We start from the raw sequence: 19,346 nt of genomic DNA, 5'->3' as shown, positions 1-19,346 counted from the left end.
GAATGCCGCTAGAATGGAACCTGAAAACTTGAACACTGGTCCTGCAAATTGCAATTTGCAAAAAGTTAGTGTTTGGCATTTGTTGTCAACGGTTGACAGGAAAAGAAAGAACGTGGACCCCTTCCACAAAAAAGTACTTTTAAAGGAGATCAATGTGATTACTAGACTAACAATGCTTGCTGTTTTGTTATATATACATGCATATGTGTGGGTGTGTGGGGAATGAGTTCAGCAACCAATGGGGCTGGTTTTTCATCCTTCTCTTTTCTTCCACTCTCTCACCTACTTTTGTCTCTCCCTTTTCTTATCTTTTGTTTTCCCTTTTCACAGTCATCCTCCCACCAGGGTTGGCGGATCCAAGGGGGGAAGGGACTTAAAAAATCAGTCTTGAAATGAGCAGGTAGAGCTCACTTTTTACAAAGGGAAACTTAGTTTGGGCACCATTGGTTTCCGTATCTCTCTGTTTGTGTATGATGTATCTATATATGAAGGGAGGTGAGTGCTCCTTGCGTGCCTTCAATACTCTGGCAATGGAGTTCCTAGGCCTTGGTCCTCATTATTATTGTGTTAGCAAGGAAGAGTTAATGGTAGAAGAAAAAAATTTGTAAAGGGTACATGCAACACATTTGGACTTTAGACGTACTTGGAAGAAGTCTAATATCGCTGATAAGTGGTGACAAGGACCTAAGGCACCTTTAAAGGTGCATATTTCATGGTTTTAACTTGTCATCATGAAGCTTACTATGTTTCATTTGACTAAAACATGATAAATATAAAACTATATTCTGCAATATACTGGAACTGCCACAAGTTTGAAAAATCCAGACAATTGATTTGCAGGTTTTATTTCTGGTGTTACTTCTGAAAAGTTTACTCTGCGCCTATTTCCTTTAACTGAATTGGCAAAGCTGTTGATTTGCTCATCTAATTGAATGAAATCATGAATTGGCTGATTCACCGATTCAGTTAAATCGGTTAAAATTAGTAAAAAATATTTTTCTGAAAAATTTAAATGGAAAAATATATAAATTCATTTAAAAGAATTTTGAAATATTCTTGAACAATTAAATGGACATATGGCACTCTTGAATTGGCTAGCAAATTGAATCGGCCACCACATATATTGTTTTTTCTTCTCTAACACATCTTTCTTTACTATTTCTTTTTCAGTTTGAAGATGTTGGTGTTCAAGGTACCAAAATAATAATATTTAACCTGTGGTTAAATGATGATGGAATCTTGGAGCTTGATTTTGATGATGATAAGGAGGTAACCTTATGAGAAACTTGGTCATATGTATTTGATCTGAAATTCTTGATTTAATGCATTCTGAACAACCACATGGTGCACTTTCAGTAACCTTTCCTTGTGAGCAGGTTACTTATTGATGGTTGCAGTAAAAATTGTGATTATGCACAATATGTCTTGAGAGTGTAACTTTTGTTTGATAAGAAGTACAGTTTGTAGGATATGAGTATGACATGTTTTCATTAGTTAATAACACTGTTCATTTGGTCTATACTATATGATATGGTCTTCCATTCATGCATTTACTGTTTCAATGTTTTGATTTTACTGAAATCAAACATTGCTTTGTGGTGAGAATTAAATGCTCCTCAACAGTTTGACGTCACAGATGGATCATATTGATGATGTTACTAGGAATTCTGATTGTTGCTTTATTTTATGCCATTATTTGTTTATTATTGTTTGGGGACCTTCTGTTATTTTAATTGGTTTTAGCGCGTTCATCATGGTTAGTCACCTTATGGCAACTAAACATAACGAGTAATTACATGCATTCTTTTATTGAGCATTGCATGTACATAACTTTGTTAAATGTTGTATATGCTGTGTGAATCTTTCACAGGTTTACTCTTTTTCAATTTTATATTGTTCATATTCTTTCCATCTTTTGTGGTGTAATGGCTTTTGAACTTTGTGGATTTTCTTGAAGGACATACGACTTCGAAATCCAAGCATATGTGAAGCGCCTTCCGGCTTGTCCACGGAAAAAGTAGAATCTCATATTTCTTCCCGGATTCGGCATTCTTTGCGTGTAATCCTCAGTTCCTTGGCTATCTTGTTCAGCAAAAGCATGATTCGAGGATTATCTATGTCCTAATCAAATGGAAATCTGCAGGAATATGCTTCCATTCTTTATCTTAGAAAATTTGAAAATTTTCAAATCATTCTGAGAGGAAGACCAGTTAAGCAACACAACATCACTGATGATTTGATGTTTTCTGAAGTGATAATGTACAAGCCACAGCTTGGTTTTCGAGCAAAGGAGGTAATGAAATAATTCTTTATTTTTAAGTGCATGAAAAGGAGCTTAACAATTTCCTTCTTTCTGTAAGACTATTGGTCTTTAATTTTATGGTTATTGGATAATGAATATGCTATTAATAGAGCACCATGCCATACCTGTTGGAATCCACTGCTGATCAACCTTTTTAATCCCACCTTTTCTATATTGGTCTTTTAAAAATGTGTGTAGTTGCGTGTTGGTTTTTCGGAGCTAGATCTTTACAGGGATTAATGTTAATTTATGTAACAAATGTGGTGCTCTGGTGAATGAAGCCTGGCAATCCTGTGCCTACTTCATAACAATACATGGCCTGAATGGAGGTTGCAGGGAATGTTAGAGTAGCAGATGATAAAAATGTGCGTACGCTGGCTATGTGACCTCAGCCTTATGAGAACCCAAAATAATGGAAAGGAGATTTAGATATTAAATGACCATTATCAGGATTTTTTGGTCCTTCACATGATTTCTAGCCTGATAACCTTTGCCTTTGTGTTGAATTTTTTGCACAATGGGAAAGCCATGAATGCTAGGAAATCAATCCAATTCCATATGAATGTGTTGTTCTAGCCTTCTAGGAGTTGGTTAAGAAACCTCTAGGTGAGCTGGCACATGGAAATTAGGCAGTGACTTTGCCTGGCTCACCAAAGAGCGAGATGTTGTTAATATTTGTCTGTCCTTTTCCCCTTATCTTGTATTGGCTTTATGAGGATAAAAATGTTTGAGATGTATCATTTGGTTTGAAATAAGAACCCAAAACTCAAAAGCACAAACAAAACGTGGTTATTTATTTTCTGCTTACATTTCACTGGCTGCACATCTGTTTCTTTGCATCTAGTGTTATCTATATATCGTACAATATGACTTGTCTGGGTGAAAAACCCATATGATACGGGCTCGATACTTGATACGCCCGCGTACAGTACCTGTATCAGGTGTATCATACGATACGAGGAGATGTATCGTACGATACCCAAGATACACTTGTATCTTACAATACAGGGTAAAATTTAAAAAAGTGGCCCGAGGTCCTTTTTGCGTCATCTTTTTAAACCGAGATCCTCTCTTTAAACTTCTCTATAGGCAATGGGAGAGAGAGATTTTGCTGGTTTCTCCAAAAAATCTCTGAATTGAGGAAGAATCTATCAATTTGATGAACTCGTGATGTAGTTTACTAAACTCTACAAAACTCTAAAGTCTAAACGAGTATGTGATAGATGCTTTTTGAACTTGTGATGGATCATGGATGTTTTAATATATTATTTTGAATCTCTTAGTCTTACTTTTCATTTTTTGAATTTGTTGATATATATGCCTATGGTTTATCATTTATGAATGGTGAATGATGAATCATTAATGTTCTTTATGTGTGATGAGTTTTTTTATATGCAATACATTGTTCTTGCTTTTTCTGATTTTTTGGCTAATTTTTTTCATGATTTTTTACTAATTTTTTAAGTGTTTTTTAATTAAAAAACAATTTTATGATACATTATGGTAAATTTACGATAAGGTGTATAGGTCGGCCCGACTGATACATGTTATGATATATTGATATGCCAGTGACAACATTGTTTGCATCCCATGCTTTCTAACCTGCTAAGATGTAGTTCTTGTTAAGAGTTAAATGTTTCAAATGTCCTTTCTGTTATGCTTTCTTGTATTTTTCACTTTTTTCATTTTATGTATTTTTCTTATAATTTCTTGAAATCTTTTCTGCTGACCTGAAAAAAAAGCCTCCAACAGCTCTTTCTTTTGGCTATGTAAAGGGCCAGTTTGGTCCCATTTTTTGTAAGCTTCTTTGAAGCCTTATTCTTGAAAGCTCATGCTATTTTTGGTGCCTTAGTGCATAATTGTTTTCTCAATTGTTATTGTGCGTGCTCTTTGGACAGAGTATTTGGTGTGTAAGGTATAGATTTTATATCTATATCTTGTATTCTTTTCTATTTCTTACATATTTTAGATGTAATCAAATCCATTACAGTTGTGGAAGCTGTTCTAAGCTATGAAATCTTAGACCATGTGAGATGTCAGTTGGAGGAGTAGTAACTGGCAGCTGGAGGAACTGAGTTTTAGAAAAATTTTCAACTAACTTTTATCAGATTTTGTCTGTGTCTTTGTGATGTGAAGAACTTGCAACATTTTCTCAATTTTGTGCTGCAGATTGTGGACTTCTGGTGGTTTGGTTTTGATGATAGGCGGTCATTAATCTGCAGTCTCTTAATGCTTTCTCCTAAATGAGTAGGTTGGGCTGTTGTAAGGCATCTAATGCTTTTTAGCCTTTATCAAATCAGTTGTGAGATTTGATATTTTTGCCTTTTTGGTGCTCACTACGGACTGGAGCTAGTAACCATTTGCTAGATGTAGAAACACGAACCACAAGGAGAGAGCAGAGAAAGAACACACAATATACGTGGAAAACTTCAGAAAGAGGTGAAAAACCACGGGGAAGCTCTGACCTAGGGGCAAACCGCAACCCTAGGAGAGAGAAAATTATATTCACTTAACTCAGCAATTACATGTAAGTGAAGAATATATAGGAGGGAGAGAAAGAGTGCTGCCTAGGGTACAGTGCTGCCTCGGTATCCGTGCCTCATAGGACTGGGTCCAGATATGGACCCGGTTCCCCAATACAATATATTCTAACACTCCCCCTCAAGCTTGGCATACATGTCAAACATGCCAAGCTTGCTAACATTTTTCTCAAATTGAGATGTACATAAAGACTTAGTTAAGACATCTGCAACTTGATCTTCAGACTTCATATAGGGCAGAATCAACTCCTTTGAATATATGCGTTCCCGTATGAAGTGACGATCGATCTCCACATGTTTGGTCCTGTCGTGCATGACCGGATTGTTTGCCAAGTTAATCGCAGACTTGTTGTCACAATACATCCTCATCTTCTCTTCCATTTTAACCCCAATATCTGCTAAAAGAATTTTGAGCCATAACATCTCTGTAACTCCCATAGCAACCGCCCTGTATTCAGCCTCAGCACTGGACCTGGAACAAACTTCTTGACGTTTACTTCTCCATACCACAAGGTTACCTCCAAGAAATATGCAGTATCCTGTGGTAGACCTCCTAGTATCTGTGCATCCTGCCCAGTCGGCGTCAGAGTATCCTTCAATGCTTAGTTGATCTTGTCGAGTGTAGAGTAGTCCTTTCCCTGGGTCATTCTTTAAGTATCCCAATACTCTTTCAGCACTTTTCCAATGACAATCAGTAGGGGCATGCATAAACTGACTTAACACACCCACAACATACGTAATATCTGGGCGAGTAAGAGTGAGATAAATAAGTTTACCAACCAGCCGCTGATACCTCCCTTTTCCTTCCTCATCCAAGATAGTCCCAGATTTGATACTTATCCTTGTGCCAGACTCCATTGGGGTAAGAAAGGGCCTGCATCCCAGTTTACCTGTCTCTTTTAGAAGATCCAAAGTGTATTTTCTTTGGCTCATAACAAGCCCAGTCTCAGATCGCGCGATCTCAATCCCCAAGAAATACCTTAGTTTACCCAGATCTTTGAGATCGAATTCTGCAGCTAACGTTTCTTTCATCTTCCTTTTCTCCCCCTCGTCGTCACCTGTGACAATCATATCATCAACATATACAAGTAAAAGGCTCACCAGACCATTTCTCTGCTTGATGAAGAGGGTGTGATCACCATTTCCCTGTTTATACCCATTAGTCTTCATTACAACCCTTAGTCTTTCAAACCAAGCTCTAGGGGATCGCTTGAGACCATACAAAGCTTTCTTGAGATAACAACACTTCCTGTTCCGAGCATACCCAGGCGGCATGCTCATATAGACTTCTTCCTCAAGGTGACCATTCAAGAAGGCGTTCTTGACATCAAGTTGGTCCATGCTCCACTCCTTTTGCATTGCAAGAGCTAAGATGACCCTTACGGTCTTCAGTTTCGCCACGGGAACAAACGTCTCAAGATAGTCAATCCCATATTTTTGGCTAAACCCTTTAGCAACAAGACGAGCTTTATAGCGTTCTACAGTGCCATCAGGTTTGTACTTCACATTAAACACCCACTTGGAGCCAACTAAGTGAGTTCCCTTGGGGATATCAACAACCTCCCACGTATTGTTCTTTTCCAGGGCGTCCATCTCCTCTGTCATGGCCTGTAGCCATTTAGGATCCTTCCTGGCATCTTCCACTGACCTGGGAATAACAACCATAGATAAAAAGGTAACAAAGCACTTGTAGTCTTTACTGAGTTTTGCATATGAAACAAATCTCTGAATAGGATGAGAAGTACATGACCTGGTGCCCTTGCGCAGGGCTATGGGAAGTTCTTCATTCATTGGACTTGGATCATCCGGGGAGGTCACAAGATTGAGAAGATTGGGATTGGTAACATCAACATCTTCCATCACATCATTCTTCTTCCTGCTGTAAACCTGACCAAATAGGTGATCTCGAGACTGTTCTTCCACAGGGCCCCCCTCCATCTGACTGTCTCTGTCCTCACTGACAACGTCTTCCACACATGGAGAACTCACCGTATAATCCAAGAAATCCATGAACTGAATCAACTGATGCGAAGAATACTCTTCCCTTCTGTCACCTAGACATTCCCCCTGAAGAGGATTCGCAGGAAAGTATGCCTCATGTTCATGAAAGGTCACATCCCTAGAGACATATACTCTGGAAGTGCTCGGGTCAACACACCTGTATCCCTTCTGGGTGGAGGAATATCCCAAGAAGACTGCTTTGATAGACCGAGGATCAAGTTTCTTGAGAGTGGTACTATGATCATGGACAAAACAAACACACCCAAACACTCGAGGGGTCAAAGGCCAGGGATTCTGAGTGGGCCACAACACAGAATAAAGGGAATGACCATCCAACACACGAGTAGGCATACGGTTGATAAGGTGAGCACTAGTGAGAAGTGCGTCCCCCCAGTACCTCTTAGGGACATGACGTTGAAACATAATGGCCCGGGTAACATTTAACAAATGACGGTTTTTTCTTTCAGCCACGCCATTCTGAGGAGGGGTGTAGCTACAGGATGTTTCATGAATAATACCCTTGCTTCGCAAGAAGTCATCAAGGGATTGGGAGACATACTCTCGGGCATTGTCAGTACGGAAGGCCTGAACAGTGGTCTGGAATTGAGTTTCGACAAATGCCACAAAGTTTTTGACAATGTCGGGAACTTCACTACATTCTTTCAACAGATACACGAACGTACACCGGGAGTAGTCATCAATAAGAGTCATAAAATAGTGAAAGCCACGACAAGTGGGTACTCCTGAAGGACCCCAAACATCAGAGTGAACCAAAGCAAAAGGACGGTTGGCTTTATTGAACGAAATAGGGTACGAGGCCCTAACATGCTTAGACAACTGACACACTTCACAGGCGAAGGTGTCCAAAGAAACAGAATGAAACATCCTAGGAAACAACTTTCTAAGCAACTGGAATGGAAGATGACCAAGTCTCTCGTGCCAACGCATAATGACGGATCTGGCCTCCACGCCAGGCAACTGTCCACTGGTGGTTGAAATCAAAGCAGAAGCAACTCGAACGGGCAGTCTGTAGAGCCCATTAATAGCCGAACCAATCCCAATCTTCTGCCCCGTCCCCAAGTCCTGCAGGAAACAACGATCAACAGAGAAAATTAGATTACAGTTTAGCTCTTTGGTAATACTGCTGACAGATAACAAATTTACGGGAATATTGGGAACATGCAGGGCATTATGAAGACAATATTTGTTCAGTAATGATAAACTCCCTTTTCCAGCCACAGAGATAGAAGAACCATCAGCCATAGACACACGCTGCTGCCCAGAGGTCAACTTGTACTCTTGAAACATCGTAGGGTCCCTTGTCATATGATGAGTAGCCCCACTGTCAACAATCCAATTACTGAGAGGGGAATTACCTTGATCACTAGTAGCAACCAGGGCTTGGGCTAACTTAGCCCCCTCAGAAGTAGAAGCATCATCCTGGGTAGACAAACGACTAATGTAGGCTTGCAACTCTCTGAGTTGATCTGAGGAGAGCTTGGATTTGGCAACATTGGACGACCCCGGATTAGGCTCTGGCACAGAAGAAGCACGGCGATGAGGAGGAGGACGACCTCGGACGAGACGCTTCTCAGGATGAAGATCCCAACAAAAATCAACAGAGTGACCCACTTTGTTGCAATGGCTGCATCGTCGAGTAGGACGCTGCCCCGTCCCTGAAGTATGGCTCACAAAGGCTGCTGGAGAACTCCCCTGATGGGAGTCAATATGCATAATCTGGCGCCGTTGCTCCTCAGACTCAATACGGGCATACACCTCTTCGATTCCAGGAATCTCATCACAGTTAAGAATCTGGCTTCGAATGGTTTCAAACTCATCACGCAGGCCTCCAAGGAAGATAAAGGTGCGGTCCATCCATTCCTTTTCCCAATACAGGGCATGATCTACACCACATTTCCAGTCATCATTCACATGATAATCAAGTTCCTCCCATTTGGTCTTCAGGGCGGCATAGAAGGAGGCAACAGATAAATCACCCTGTTTAAGAGCATATATGCTACGTTTGATTTGATAGGCACGTAAAACACGCTTCTTACGACCATACATACGTGCAAGAACAGTCCACAACTCCACATATCATACGCAGTCGATTTACGCAAGATCAAAGGCTGAATATCTGCAGAAACCGAACTAATAATCCATACTTTAACCTGACTATCTTCCAACGCCCAGGTCGGCCATTGCGAATCAGTTTTAGAAGGTGCAGGCTTCTCCCCAGTGATATAGTGCAGGCGACCACGACTAGTAATCCCGATTTCTAGGGCAGCAGACCACGAGAGATAGTTATCCTTGTTCAGCCGAATGGAGGTGACATGAACAGGCAAGTTCTCACCCTTGGTATTGCTGCCCGTGTCGAGGGCATCATCAAGCTTGGGAATCACTGCGTCAGCCATCGCAATCCCCAAAGAAAGTCACAACCGGCGGCGGAAACAAGACAGCCGGCGGCGGCGCAGACAAAGAGGGCAGCGGAGATAACCCAGGCGACGGCGGCAGGGCAGGGCAGCGCTGGGAACGACGGCGGCGCTGGGAGTGGCGGCGGGAACGGTGCATGGAACGACGGCAGCAAAGACGGGGACCACACCGGCGACGGCGCTGGAAACGACGGACGGCGGCGGCGTTCCTGGATGGTGTCAGCACTGAAAACAGCAACAGCGCTGGGAACAGTGTCGGCGGCGGTGCTGGAAACGGCAACGGAGGCGGCACGTGAACGGCGGAAAAACACTACTTGCACACCAACGATCTCACACGCGGTGGCTCTGATACCATGTAGAAACACGAACCACAAGGAGAGAGCAGAGAAAGAACACACAATATACGTGGAAAACCTCAGAAAGAGGTGAAAAACCACGGGAAAGCTCTGACCTAGGGGCAAACCGCAACCCTAGGAGAGAAAATTATATTCACTTAACTCAGCAATTACATGTAAGTGAAGAATATATAGGAGGGAGAGAAAGAGTGCTGCCTAGGGTACAGTGCTGCCTCGGTATCCGTGCAACATAGGACCGGGTCCAGATATGGACCCGGTTCCCCAATACAATATATTCTAACACTAGAAACAATGTTTATATGATTTTTTGGAGCCTAAACGTGTAAGTATTGTTCATTCATTCCCAGCTGAAGTTGGATGGTTGATATAGAGAAAGCCATATTCCTTCATCAAAAAGATTGGTCCTAAGTTTCCTAACTTATGGTGTCTAAGGAAATGGTGGCAAAAATCTGCAGGTTTCCCTAGTATAGATGGATTCCTAGTTACTAACATAAATTTTGATTGGGGAACTGCATTTAACAAGCTGGACCTTCTTCTCATTGCTTCAAGCCATGTCCAGGTCGCTTCACGAAGAGGTGGAAAGTTTGAGGATCCTGTAAAGACAATATGAACCAAAATGAAGATCTAGTTATGTCCAAAGAAAGAGCATTATTGTTCACATAGTTGGGAAGGGAGTTCTCCTGATTGAGGGATTCAGAGTTTTAGGTTTTTAGCTTTGAGGAATTAATTTACATGTCCCAAGTAGCCTTGGCTGGTGTTAAGAGAACAAAGGCACTACCTAGAGGTCCTGGCATATTGGAACGCCAAGGTGACAGGGATTTCTGGTCAGTGTTTGGAACAATGCAGTGGGCTGTCAAATGCTATAATTCCACATTGACCGAAACCAACCCATATGGAGATCCTAAGACTTGCATCATTGCGAATGAACTTGGTCCCTTGAGAATATCTGATTGAGGATTTTACTCATGAACAATTTGACGACCTCCCACCAATTCTGAAGACTTTTCTTCATTATTTTTTAATTGGAGGGCAAGGGGAAAGGCCTCAGGGATAGGAAGTTCTCATACATTAGCAACGTTGGAAAGGTGCATTTGTACTACATTCTGAATATGAATAGAGAAGCTAAAGCACATAAATTAATACAAAACCTTTATAAAGGAACTATCAATTTAATTAGTCAGTTTATTTATGTTGGCCCTTACTGTTCTCACTGTATTTTGTCCACATAAGTTACTTTATGAAAGTTATTGATTGCTCACATATTTCTTGTTGTATTTCTGTTAACTTTTCTAGCTGTGAACATGTTTGTAATAATTTTTAGTGCACTGTTTCATCTGAAGTTCGGACTGGATATAGGTGTCAGTGGCAATAACTGTTGGGTTTGTCAAGGAGGCCCGTAAAGTTGGTGCCCATGGATTCAACTTATACCATAGAAATCGTCTTATCATGGTACATTGCAGTTTACCTTTTTTTTGTCACACTGATGTATCAATTATCTTCATTAAAAACATCACTGCTTAGTTGTAGCTCTTCCTAGAGTAAAATCATTAATTGATTAATGATGTTGCTACTTGGATCAGCCTTTCTGGAAGGTCATTCAATTCAATAGTAGCTGTGGGAGGGGTGTAGTAGGTATGAGTTCCCTGTGATTCAGTTTGAGCATTCCTTTCCTGTTTTCTCATATTGCATCTATGTTTACAGGATATCTGGAAGCAGATTTTGTAGAACCAGCTCATGACAAACAGGACTTTGAACGGTCAGCTGTTTTTCTTCGGCTTGAGTCTAAGCTTAAGCAGGTTGTATCTGATTATTGGTATGTTTCTACGTTTTCTTTGTGCCGTTCATAGAGGTTCACTGTTTTGAAATGAGTATTATATTTGTTTCATGGTTTGTTTCTACTGCAGTATATAAATTCCTGGATTAAACTAAATTAATTATGTTCAGTAGATTTTGCAAGGCAATTTTGTTACCTTCTTTTTGAATAAAATTATTCGCTCTTCACACACACACACACACAAACAAACACTTGTGTGGCATGGACAACATGTACCAGTGTTAGACAAGAGCATGAAGTGTTGGACATGGTTTGCCTGAACAATTAGACACTGAATCCACACATGGGCAAGACACATGCACGTATATATGGACACCCGTGTTGCATGGACAAGTGCTGGTGCTAGAGTGAAATATGAAGTGTCAGACATGGTGAGCTTGAAGAAGGTAGAGCGTAAACATGCAAGCGCATATATATATGTATATATATATATATTACAAAAGACGACAATAGAGAAGAAAAATTCTAAGAAAAATGAAAAGGTAAAAAAATAAAAAAAAACTGCAGTGCAAAAGTGTGATGGTATCAGTGGTAGGATGTCACAATTGAATTCAAATCAAATAGACACTTTATTATAGCTGATTTATTGGATGGTCTCATATCTGTATTTGAATGCAAATGAAAAAAAGTTTATACGTATGTGTATCCAATTTGTCAAATAGACACTTTATTGTAGCTGATTTATTGGATGGTCTCATATCTGTATTTGAATGCAAATGAAAAAAAGTTTATACGTATGTGTATCCAATTTGTATATTCACAGTCGAACCTGATCTGAAATTCACTTTGAAGTTAAGAACTAAGACTGAGCATCACAAATCCATATTGGCTTCCGCATTAGACCCAGCCTAGGTCCTAGCTCATTTAATCTCAGGCTGGCGAGGGCATGATTAAATGGGTAGAGGTTTGGACCCTATGTCACGACCCGATGCACTCCACACTGGGCTTTTGATTTGACAGATCTCAACCCACCCCTTAGTAGCTTTAGTTTCAGTCCTAAAGAGGCTATGAACTAGGACAATCTATCTTTTAGCCAACCCCCTTATAAGTCCATCAAGATCCTCACAATGTTGGATACAAACTAAAATTTTCAATTGGACATTATAATACATCCCCTTAAGGAGCACACACCCACGTGTGTCAGATCCCGGGTTTGAGTGTTGAACTGGCTCATCCCCTTTTGTTACTCTTTGTAGCTCCCAGTCTTTTTTCGAGTTCAATATAGAGCTAACCTCTGTACGACCTCCTTGTTCATTGTTTAGTCTTGTATTGAATAGGAAGGAGTGGAGGCCTTGAAACAGTTATACAAATGGATGAGGGAGACCGGAAAAGTTTATGAAAAAGATATTCAGACCTTTGTCTGAAGGGATGGTTGTCAATCAGGGCCCTTGTGACCTGGACCCCACGCAACACAATATTTGAATACTAGATATAAGAAAATTTAACTGGATGGTTATTATTTGATTGGATATTTGTTCAATACCGAACCCAAATCCTTATAATTTAATGTGATCCGATTTCTTTATCTGATGTTATAATAAAGAGATTAGGGTTGAAGAGAGATTTACAAAGTACATCAATAGATGAATGTTTAAAGAGACCTCCTAACTATTAAATATTGCAAAGAACCACATAGAAACATAAACTCTTCTAATTCAACACTCCCCCTCAAGCTGGAGCATACATATTAATCATGCTAAGCTTGTCACAACATTTAGAATAATCACCAATAGGAAGAGCTTTAGTGAAGACATCTGCAACTTGATCTTTTGATGATACATGAATGTGGTTATGGTTCCTCCTTGAATGAGATCCTGAATGTAACAGCAGTCCACTTCAATATGTTTAGTTCTCTCATAGAAAACTGGATTGTTCGCAATGTATGTGGCTGCTCGATTGTCACAATACATTTTCATGAGAAGCGGAATCGACACACTTAGGCTAGATAGCATGGATTTAGCTCAAGTCATTTCAGTGGCAGTTTGAGCCATAGCTCTGTATTCAGATTCTGCACTAGATCTTGACACCACACCTTGCTTTTTGCTTCTCCAGGATATAAGGTTGCCTTCCACAAATACACAAAATCCTGTGGTAGATTTCCTGTCTTCGACTGAGCCAGCATAGTCAGCATCACTTTAGGCTTCCACTTCCAAGGTCTTGCCTTTTGTGAACAAAAGTCCTTTGCCAGGAGATGATTTCAGATATTTGACCACCATTAAAGCAGCATCCCAATGAACTTTTTGGGTCTTTCCATAAATTGACTTAGTTTCCCCATTGCAAAACTAATGTCTGGTTTGGTCACAGTAGCATAGAGGAGCTTTCCAATAAGAAACCTGTATGATCGAGAATCCACTAATTCTGATTGGTCATCATGAAGATGTATGCGTGGATTTATAGGTAGATTGGTCGGTTTAGTTCCTAGCATCCCAGTGTCATGCAATAAATCAAGAACATACTTTCGTTGAGAGAGAACTACACCTTCCCTGTTGCAAGCCACCTCTATTTCCAAGAAATATCGTAGTTGACCAAGATCTTTCGTCACAAAGTGTTTTTGAAGAAACAACTTTATATGAGAAATTTCTTGATCGGAGTCACCTGTCAGGATAATATCATCAACATAAACCACTAGAATGGTCATACTCCTGGAATTCCTCTTGATAAACAGAGAATGATCAAAAGGGGATGTCGCAAAGACACACTTTGAGACTACCTCAGAGAACTTGTGAAACCACGCACGAGGACTCTGATTGAGTCCATAAATAGCTTTCTTCAGTTTGCACACTTTTCCACACTCCCCCTGTCGTCCAAACCCTGGTGGTTGTTGCATATAGACAGTCTCATCGAGATCACCGTACAAAAATACATTTTTGACATCAAGCTGATACATGTGTCAGTCATGGTGTACAACCACAAAGATGATAAGACGAATGGTCCCCAACCGAGCAATGAGAGAGAAAGTCTCAAAGAAATCAACCCCGTAAGTCTGCGTGTAGCCCTTAGCAACCAATCGAGCTTTGTATCTTTTCATAGAACCATCAGAATTATATTTCACTGTGAATACCCACTTGGAGCCAACAATGTCACAATCAGGAGGAGGGTCAACAAGTTCCCAAGTGCCTCGCTGAACTAATGCATCCATCTCATCTTGCATAGCTTGTCTCCATTGGGTATCTAATAAGGTCTGTTAGTGACAAGTAGGAACTGCATGGGCCGCTAGAGCTTGAATAAACTGTTGCATACTTTTATCAACACCGTCGGTAAAAACAAAATGAGATATAGGATGCATAGTACATTGTTGCTTGCGAAGAGCAATAGATAAGTCTTGACAGGGATCAGATGGACTATGTATACTCACTTTAGATGTACTTACCTCCTGAGAAGCGGTTGGGGAAGTGTCATGAGAAGGGTCCTGTCGACGTGTGTAGACCAGCGGAGGGTCACGAAACTTGGACACTACAACGGGAAAATCCCCAGAAGAATCGTAAGGAAATGACTCCAAAGGAATAGGAGGAATAGGTAGTGGGTCAGATGACCGTGGCATCTCAGTAGAGGTAGGTGAGGAACTATAATAAGGCTGAGAACTCAAAGAATGTCACATCCGCACTGATATACTCCTTTTGAGTCAAGGGGTCAAAGCATTTGTAACCTTTATGATTCCTGGAGTAGCCAATAAAGATACACTTAATGGCTTGGGCACCCAATTTATCACGTGTGGGTCCAAGTATGTGAACGAAGCATGTACAACCAAATACTTTGGGAGCTTCTGGAAATAAGGGTCATTGTGGGTACACAAGTTTAATGGGAACCTTGTTGTTAATGGAGGATGAGGGTAAACGGTTGGTCAAGTCAGAGGCAGTGAGGATTGCGTCTCCCCAAAAACATGCAGGTAGATTAGTATGAAGCATTAGGGAGCGTGCCACATTTAAAAGTTGGCGATGTTTCCGCTCAGCTACTCTATTTTGCTGGGAGGTGTGGGGATAAATAAATTGAGGAGAAATGCCATTACCAGAGTAAAATTTCATTAAGGTAGATGCCTTGAACTCAAGAGCATTATCAGTGCGGATGCTTTTAACAAGAATATCAAATTGGGCCTTTATTTCAACAATAAGGTTCTTGAGAGTACGTATGACTTCAGACATTTCTTTCAAAAGGAAAACCCAAGTGACTCGAGAATAATTATCAACAATGACAAGGAAATAACGAAATTTAGACCTACGAGCAACTCTACTAGGGCCCCACACATCAACATGAAGAAGATCAAATAGTCCACAACTGGACGGACTAAGACTCGATGAATAACTGCTACGGGTGTGCTTGCCAAGTTGACAGGCCTCACACTGGAATGACTCTAGAACTGATAGATGAGGAAGTAGGTGACGGAGCTTGGAGACAGATGGATGACCAAGACTGACATGCCACTGGAAGGAGGAGGACAATGAAGAAGTCGAGACGACTGCAATACCCACAGAATCAGACAGGAAGTAGATGCCCCCTTTCTCATAGCCTCCTCCAATCGTCTTCCCAGTTTGCAAGTCCTGAAATGAACATACTCCAGAGTCAAATGTAACACGACAATGTAAATCATTAATCAATTGTCCAACTGATAAAAGATTAGTGAGAAACTTAGGAGCATATAACACATTAGGAATTGTCAGACTGAGAAATCTTGATATCTCCATAACCCATAATAGGAGACCATCTACCATCTGCAAGTCTCACATGACGTATCTGAGGTAATGAGTGTAGCACGATAAACATAGAAGGTCTACTACAAAAGTGTCTCGATGCTCCTGAATCAATAATCCAAGTAGTATGTGTATCATGTGGAGCAGTATCAACGGACATAACACTGTCTATCATAACTGTAGAGGCCGACGGTTGAGTAGATCTGTGTGCTAAGAACTCCTCATACTCTGACTTGTTGACATTCACAGTCACAGTTTCAAGATTGGAAGAAGATAAAGACCCCTCTACTACTGATGAAGCTGCCTGGATAGATCTAATAGGAGACTGTAATGAATTCTTGCCCTGCTTAGATGCAACACCTCTTTCTAGGGGTATAGCGGAAGGACGACCAAGCTTATCCCAACATCTGTCTTCCAACTTAGGAACATCTAACTTTACAGTAGAGCCATAAGAAAAGAGATTGCATGTGTTCTTATGCTCATAAATCTCTGTCTTGCCTTCAGCGGCCATGGTGCATGACTTGACAATGTGATCTTAATCTGGTTGCACTATGATACAATCAAGAGTATAGCGTGCAGCAATCAACTTGAGAAAACTTAGGCAGCATATATATATATATATAAAATCAGTCCACCAATCACAACAATCAATAAATGAACACTAATATATGAACTTGCTGATCAAAACAGTCCACCAGGTTTCTACGTATCCACGTATGCGTATAAAAAAAAGTTTGTTGTTCCAAATCAGTCCACCATATTATAAAACAGACATTCAATCTAAAAAAAAAAATACCCAACGTGCAACTACTCCACTTGCAGCCACTTTTCCACAGTCAGCAAAAATATGATAAGAGTACGGTCCACGTGAATTTAATCTTCCACGAGCCCAGATCTGAACAAGAATCCACATGCAGCTACTTTTCCACGAGCCTAGATCTGAATAATAATGGAGTCCATGTGCTGCTATTCATCCATGAAGTTAGATCTGACTTACAACTTTCCACTGCAACTTGCAACTCCCACGCAATTGCTTACGCTCCACTATGTCCACGTTGGGGACCTAATCACATACCTCTCACATGTGATTATGTTCCCCTTCCACGCTGCTTCACTATCTTTCGATCAGCAAGAGAGAAGAGAGAAAGGAAGGATAGAGGAAGAGAAGAAGTGGGAAGAGATGGGAGAGGAAGAGGAGAAGGGGTCGTCGGAAAATCACGACAGCCACCGGCGGAGAAGGGTGGAGATCGCCGACTCTGATTCCATGTTACAGCCGACAGCCTTAGAGAGAGAAACGTTTCTTCATTTACTAACCCTAATCTCCATAATAAAGAGATCAGCCTCATAATAAAGAGATTAGCCTCCTAACTATTAAATAACCCTAATCCTTGTTTGTATCCATGACGTATCATCACTCTTCTCAGTCGTTCAAACCACGCTCTGGGCGATTGCTTAAGGCCATACAAGGCCTTTTTCAGCTTACAACACTTTTCTGGTTCTTCATATCCTGGAGGCATATGCATATATACTTCTTCTTCGAGGTCACCATTGAGGAATGCATTCTTAACATCCAGTTGATACATCTTCCACTCCTTCATCACAGCTAGGGATATAACCACCCTCACAGTCTTCATTTTCGCAACAGGAGCAAAGGTTTCCAAGTAATCAATTTCATATTTCTGGCTAAACCTCTTGGCCACAAGTCGAGCTTTATATCTTTCAACACTCCCATCTGGTTTGTACTTGATGGTATACACCCATTTGGATCCAACTAGGTGAGCGGCTTCAGGAATCTTCACCACTTCCCATGTCAAGTTTCTTCTTAGGGCATCTATTTCTTCTTTCATTGCATCAGCCCACTTGGAGTCACTTTGAGCTTCAGCGACAGTCCTGGGAATCACAGCCAAAGAGAGAGTAGAAACAAAGCACTTGTAATCTTTCCCAAGTCTGGAATAAGAAACAAAATTACCAATGGGGTGTTGAGTACATGACCTGACACCCTTTCTCAGGGCAATGGGAAGATCGTCATTCTTCTTTTCAACCTCATCCTGAGTCTCCACGGTCTCCTTGGTAGGACTTGGTTCATCTAGGAAAGGAGTGGCATTGGGATTGGAAGTAGATCTAGCATCACAAGTCATCACCTCTGTCCGAGTACCTCGTCTAGAGTAGAACTGTCCAAACAACTGAAGGCCTTCCTTCTCAATGCTATTGTCACCCCTTTCCTCCTTCTCAGGCACATCAACAGTATTAAGTGATTCTGCTTTCTTGTAGTCCAAAAAATCTATAAACTGAAGTTCCTGTCTCTGAGAATACTCTTCCCTGCCCACAGACTGCCTTCCCTGAAGAGGATTCGCACCAAAGTAAGAGGCATATTCCAAGAAGGTAACATCCCTCGTAACATAAGCTCGACCAGTAATAGGATCAATACATTTGTATCCTTTTTGCGTAGGGGAGTATCCAACAAAGACACCTTTGATAGACCTAGGATCAAGTTTCTTGACATTTGGACTGTGATCATGGATAAAACATACACAACCAAAAACACGAGGAGGAAGAGGAAATGGTGGACGACTGCCAGGAAACAACGAGTGGGGAGTCCTACCATTCAAAACACGACTGGGCATGCGGTTAATAAGATAGGCACTAGTAAGAACTGCATCACCCCAATAGTGTTTAGGAAGATTTCTCTGAAACAAAAGAGCCCTGTGACATTAAGAAGTTGACGATTTTTCCTTTCAGCTACCCCATTTTAAGGGGGGTGTAACTACAGGATGTCTCGTGAACAATCCCTCGTTGTCTAAGAAACTCCTCAACAGGCTGACACATGTACTCACGGGCATTATCGGACCTGAAAGTTTTAACATTCGCACCATACTGGGTATGCATAAGAAGAATAAATGTCTCTAAGATGCGAGGAACCTCGCTACGGTCTTTTAACAAGTATATAAATGTAGCACGAGAGAAATCATCAATGAAAGTGATAAAATACTGGAAACCTTGACGGGTATGAATGCCCGAAGGTCCCCATACATCAGAGTGAATCAGGGAAAAAGCTTCATTAGCTCAACTAGAAGAAAGAGGGTACGAAGCCCTCACATGTTTGGCAAACTGACAAACATCACAAGAAATGGAAGACAAATCAAAGGAGGAACACAAGTCTGGAAACAAATGTTTCAAAATCCCAAAAGGTAAATGC

At 40.9% G+C, this 19,346-nt stretch overlaps 1 protein-coding gene across 6 annotated transcripts in view; it reads left to right on the top strand.

Annotated features, from left to right (window-relative positions):
- LOC116260348 (protein MICRORCHIDIA 2-like) overlaps positions 1–19,346 on the top strand; it is a 36,363-nt gene that overhangs the window by 7,607 nt on the left and 9,410 nt on the right. For all 6 annotated transcript variants that reach the window (XM_031638617.2, XM_031638618.2, XM_031638619.2 and 3 more), the window contains exons 10-15: positions 1,171–1,269; positions 1,958–2,059; positions 2,144–2,293; positions 10,988–11,080; positions 11,212–11,263; positions 11,333–11,444. In XM_031638617.2, the coding sequence (XP_031494477.1) occupies positions 1,171–1,269; positions 1,958–2,059; positions 2,144–2,293; positions 10,988–11,080; positions 11,212–11,263; positions 11,333–11,444 (608 nt within the window). The remainder of the gene's footprint in view (positions 1–1,170; positions 1,270–1,957; positions 2,060–2,143; positions 2,294–10,987; positions 11,081–11,211; positions 11,264–11,332; positions 11,445–19,346) is intronic.

This window comes from Nymphaea colorata, chromosome 9 (genome assembly GCF_008831285.2).
Source record: "Nymphaea colorata isolate Beijing-Zhang1983 chromosome 9, ASM883128v2, whole genome shotgun sequence".
Classification (NCBI taxonomy): domain Eukaryota; kingdom Viridiplantae; phylum Streptophyta; class Magnoliopsida; order Nymphaeales; family Nymphaeaceae; genus Nymphaea; species Nymphaea colorata.
Note: the sequence above shows the minus strand (reverse complement) of the source record. Positions and strands in the feature narration are given on the sequence as shown.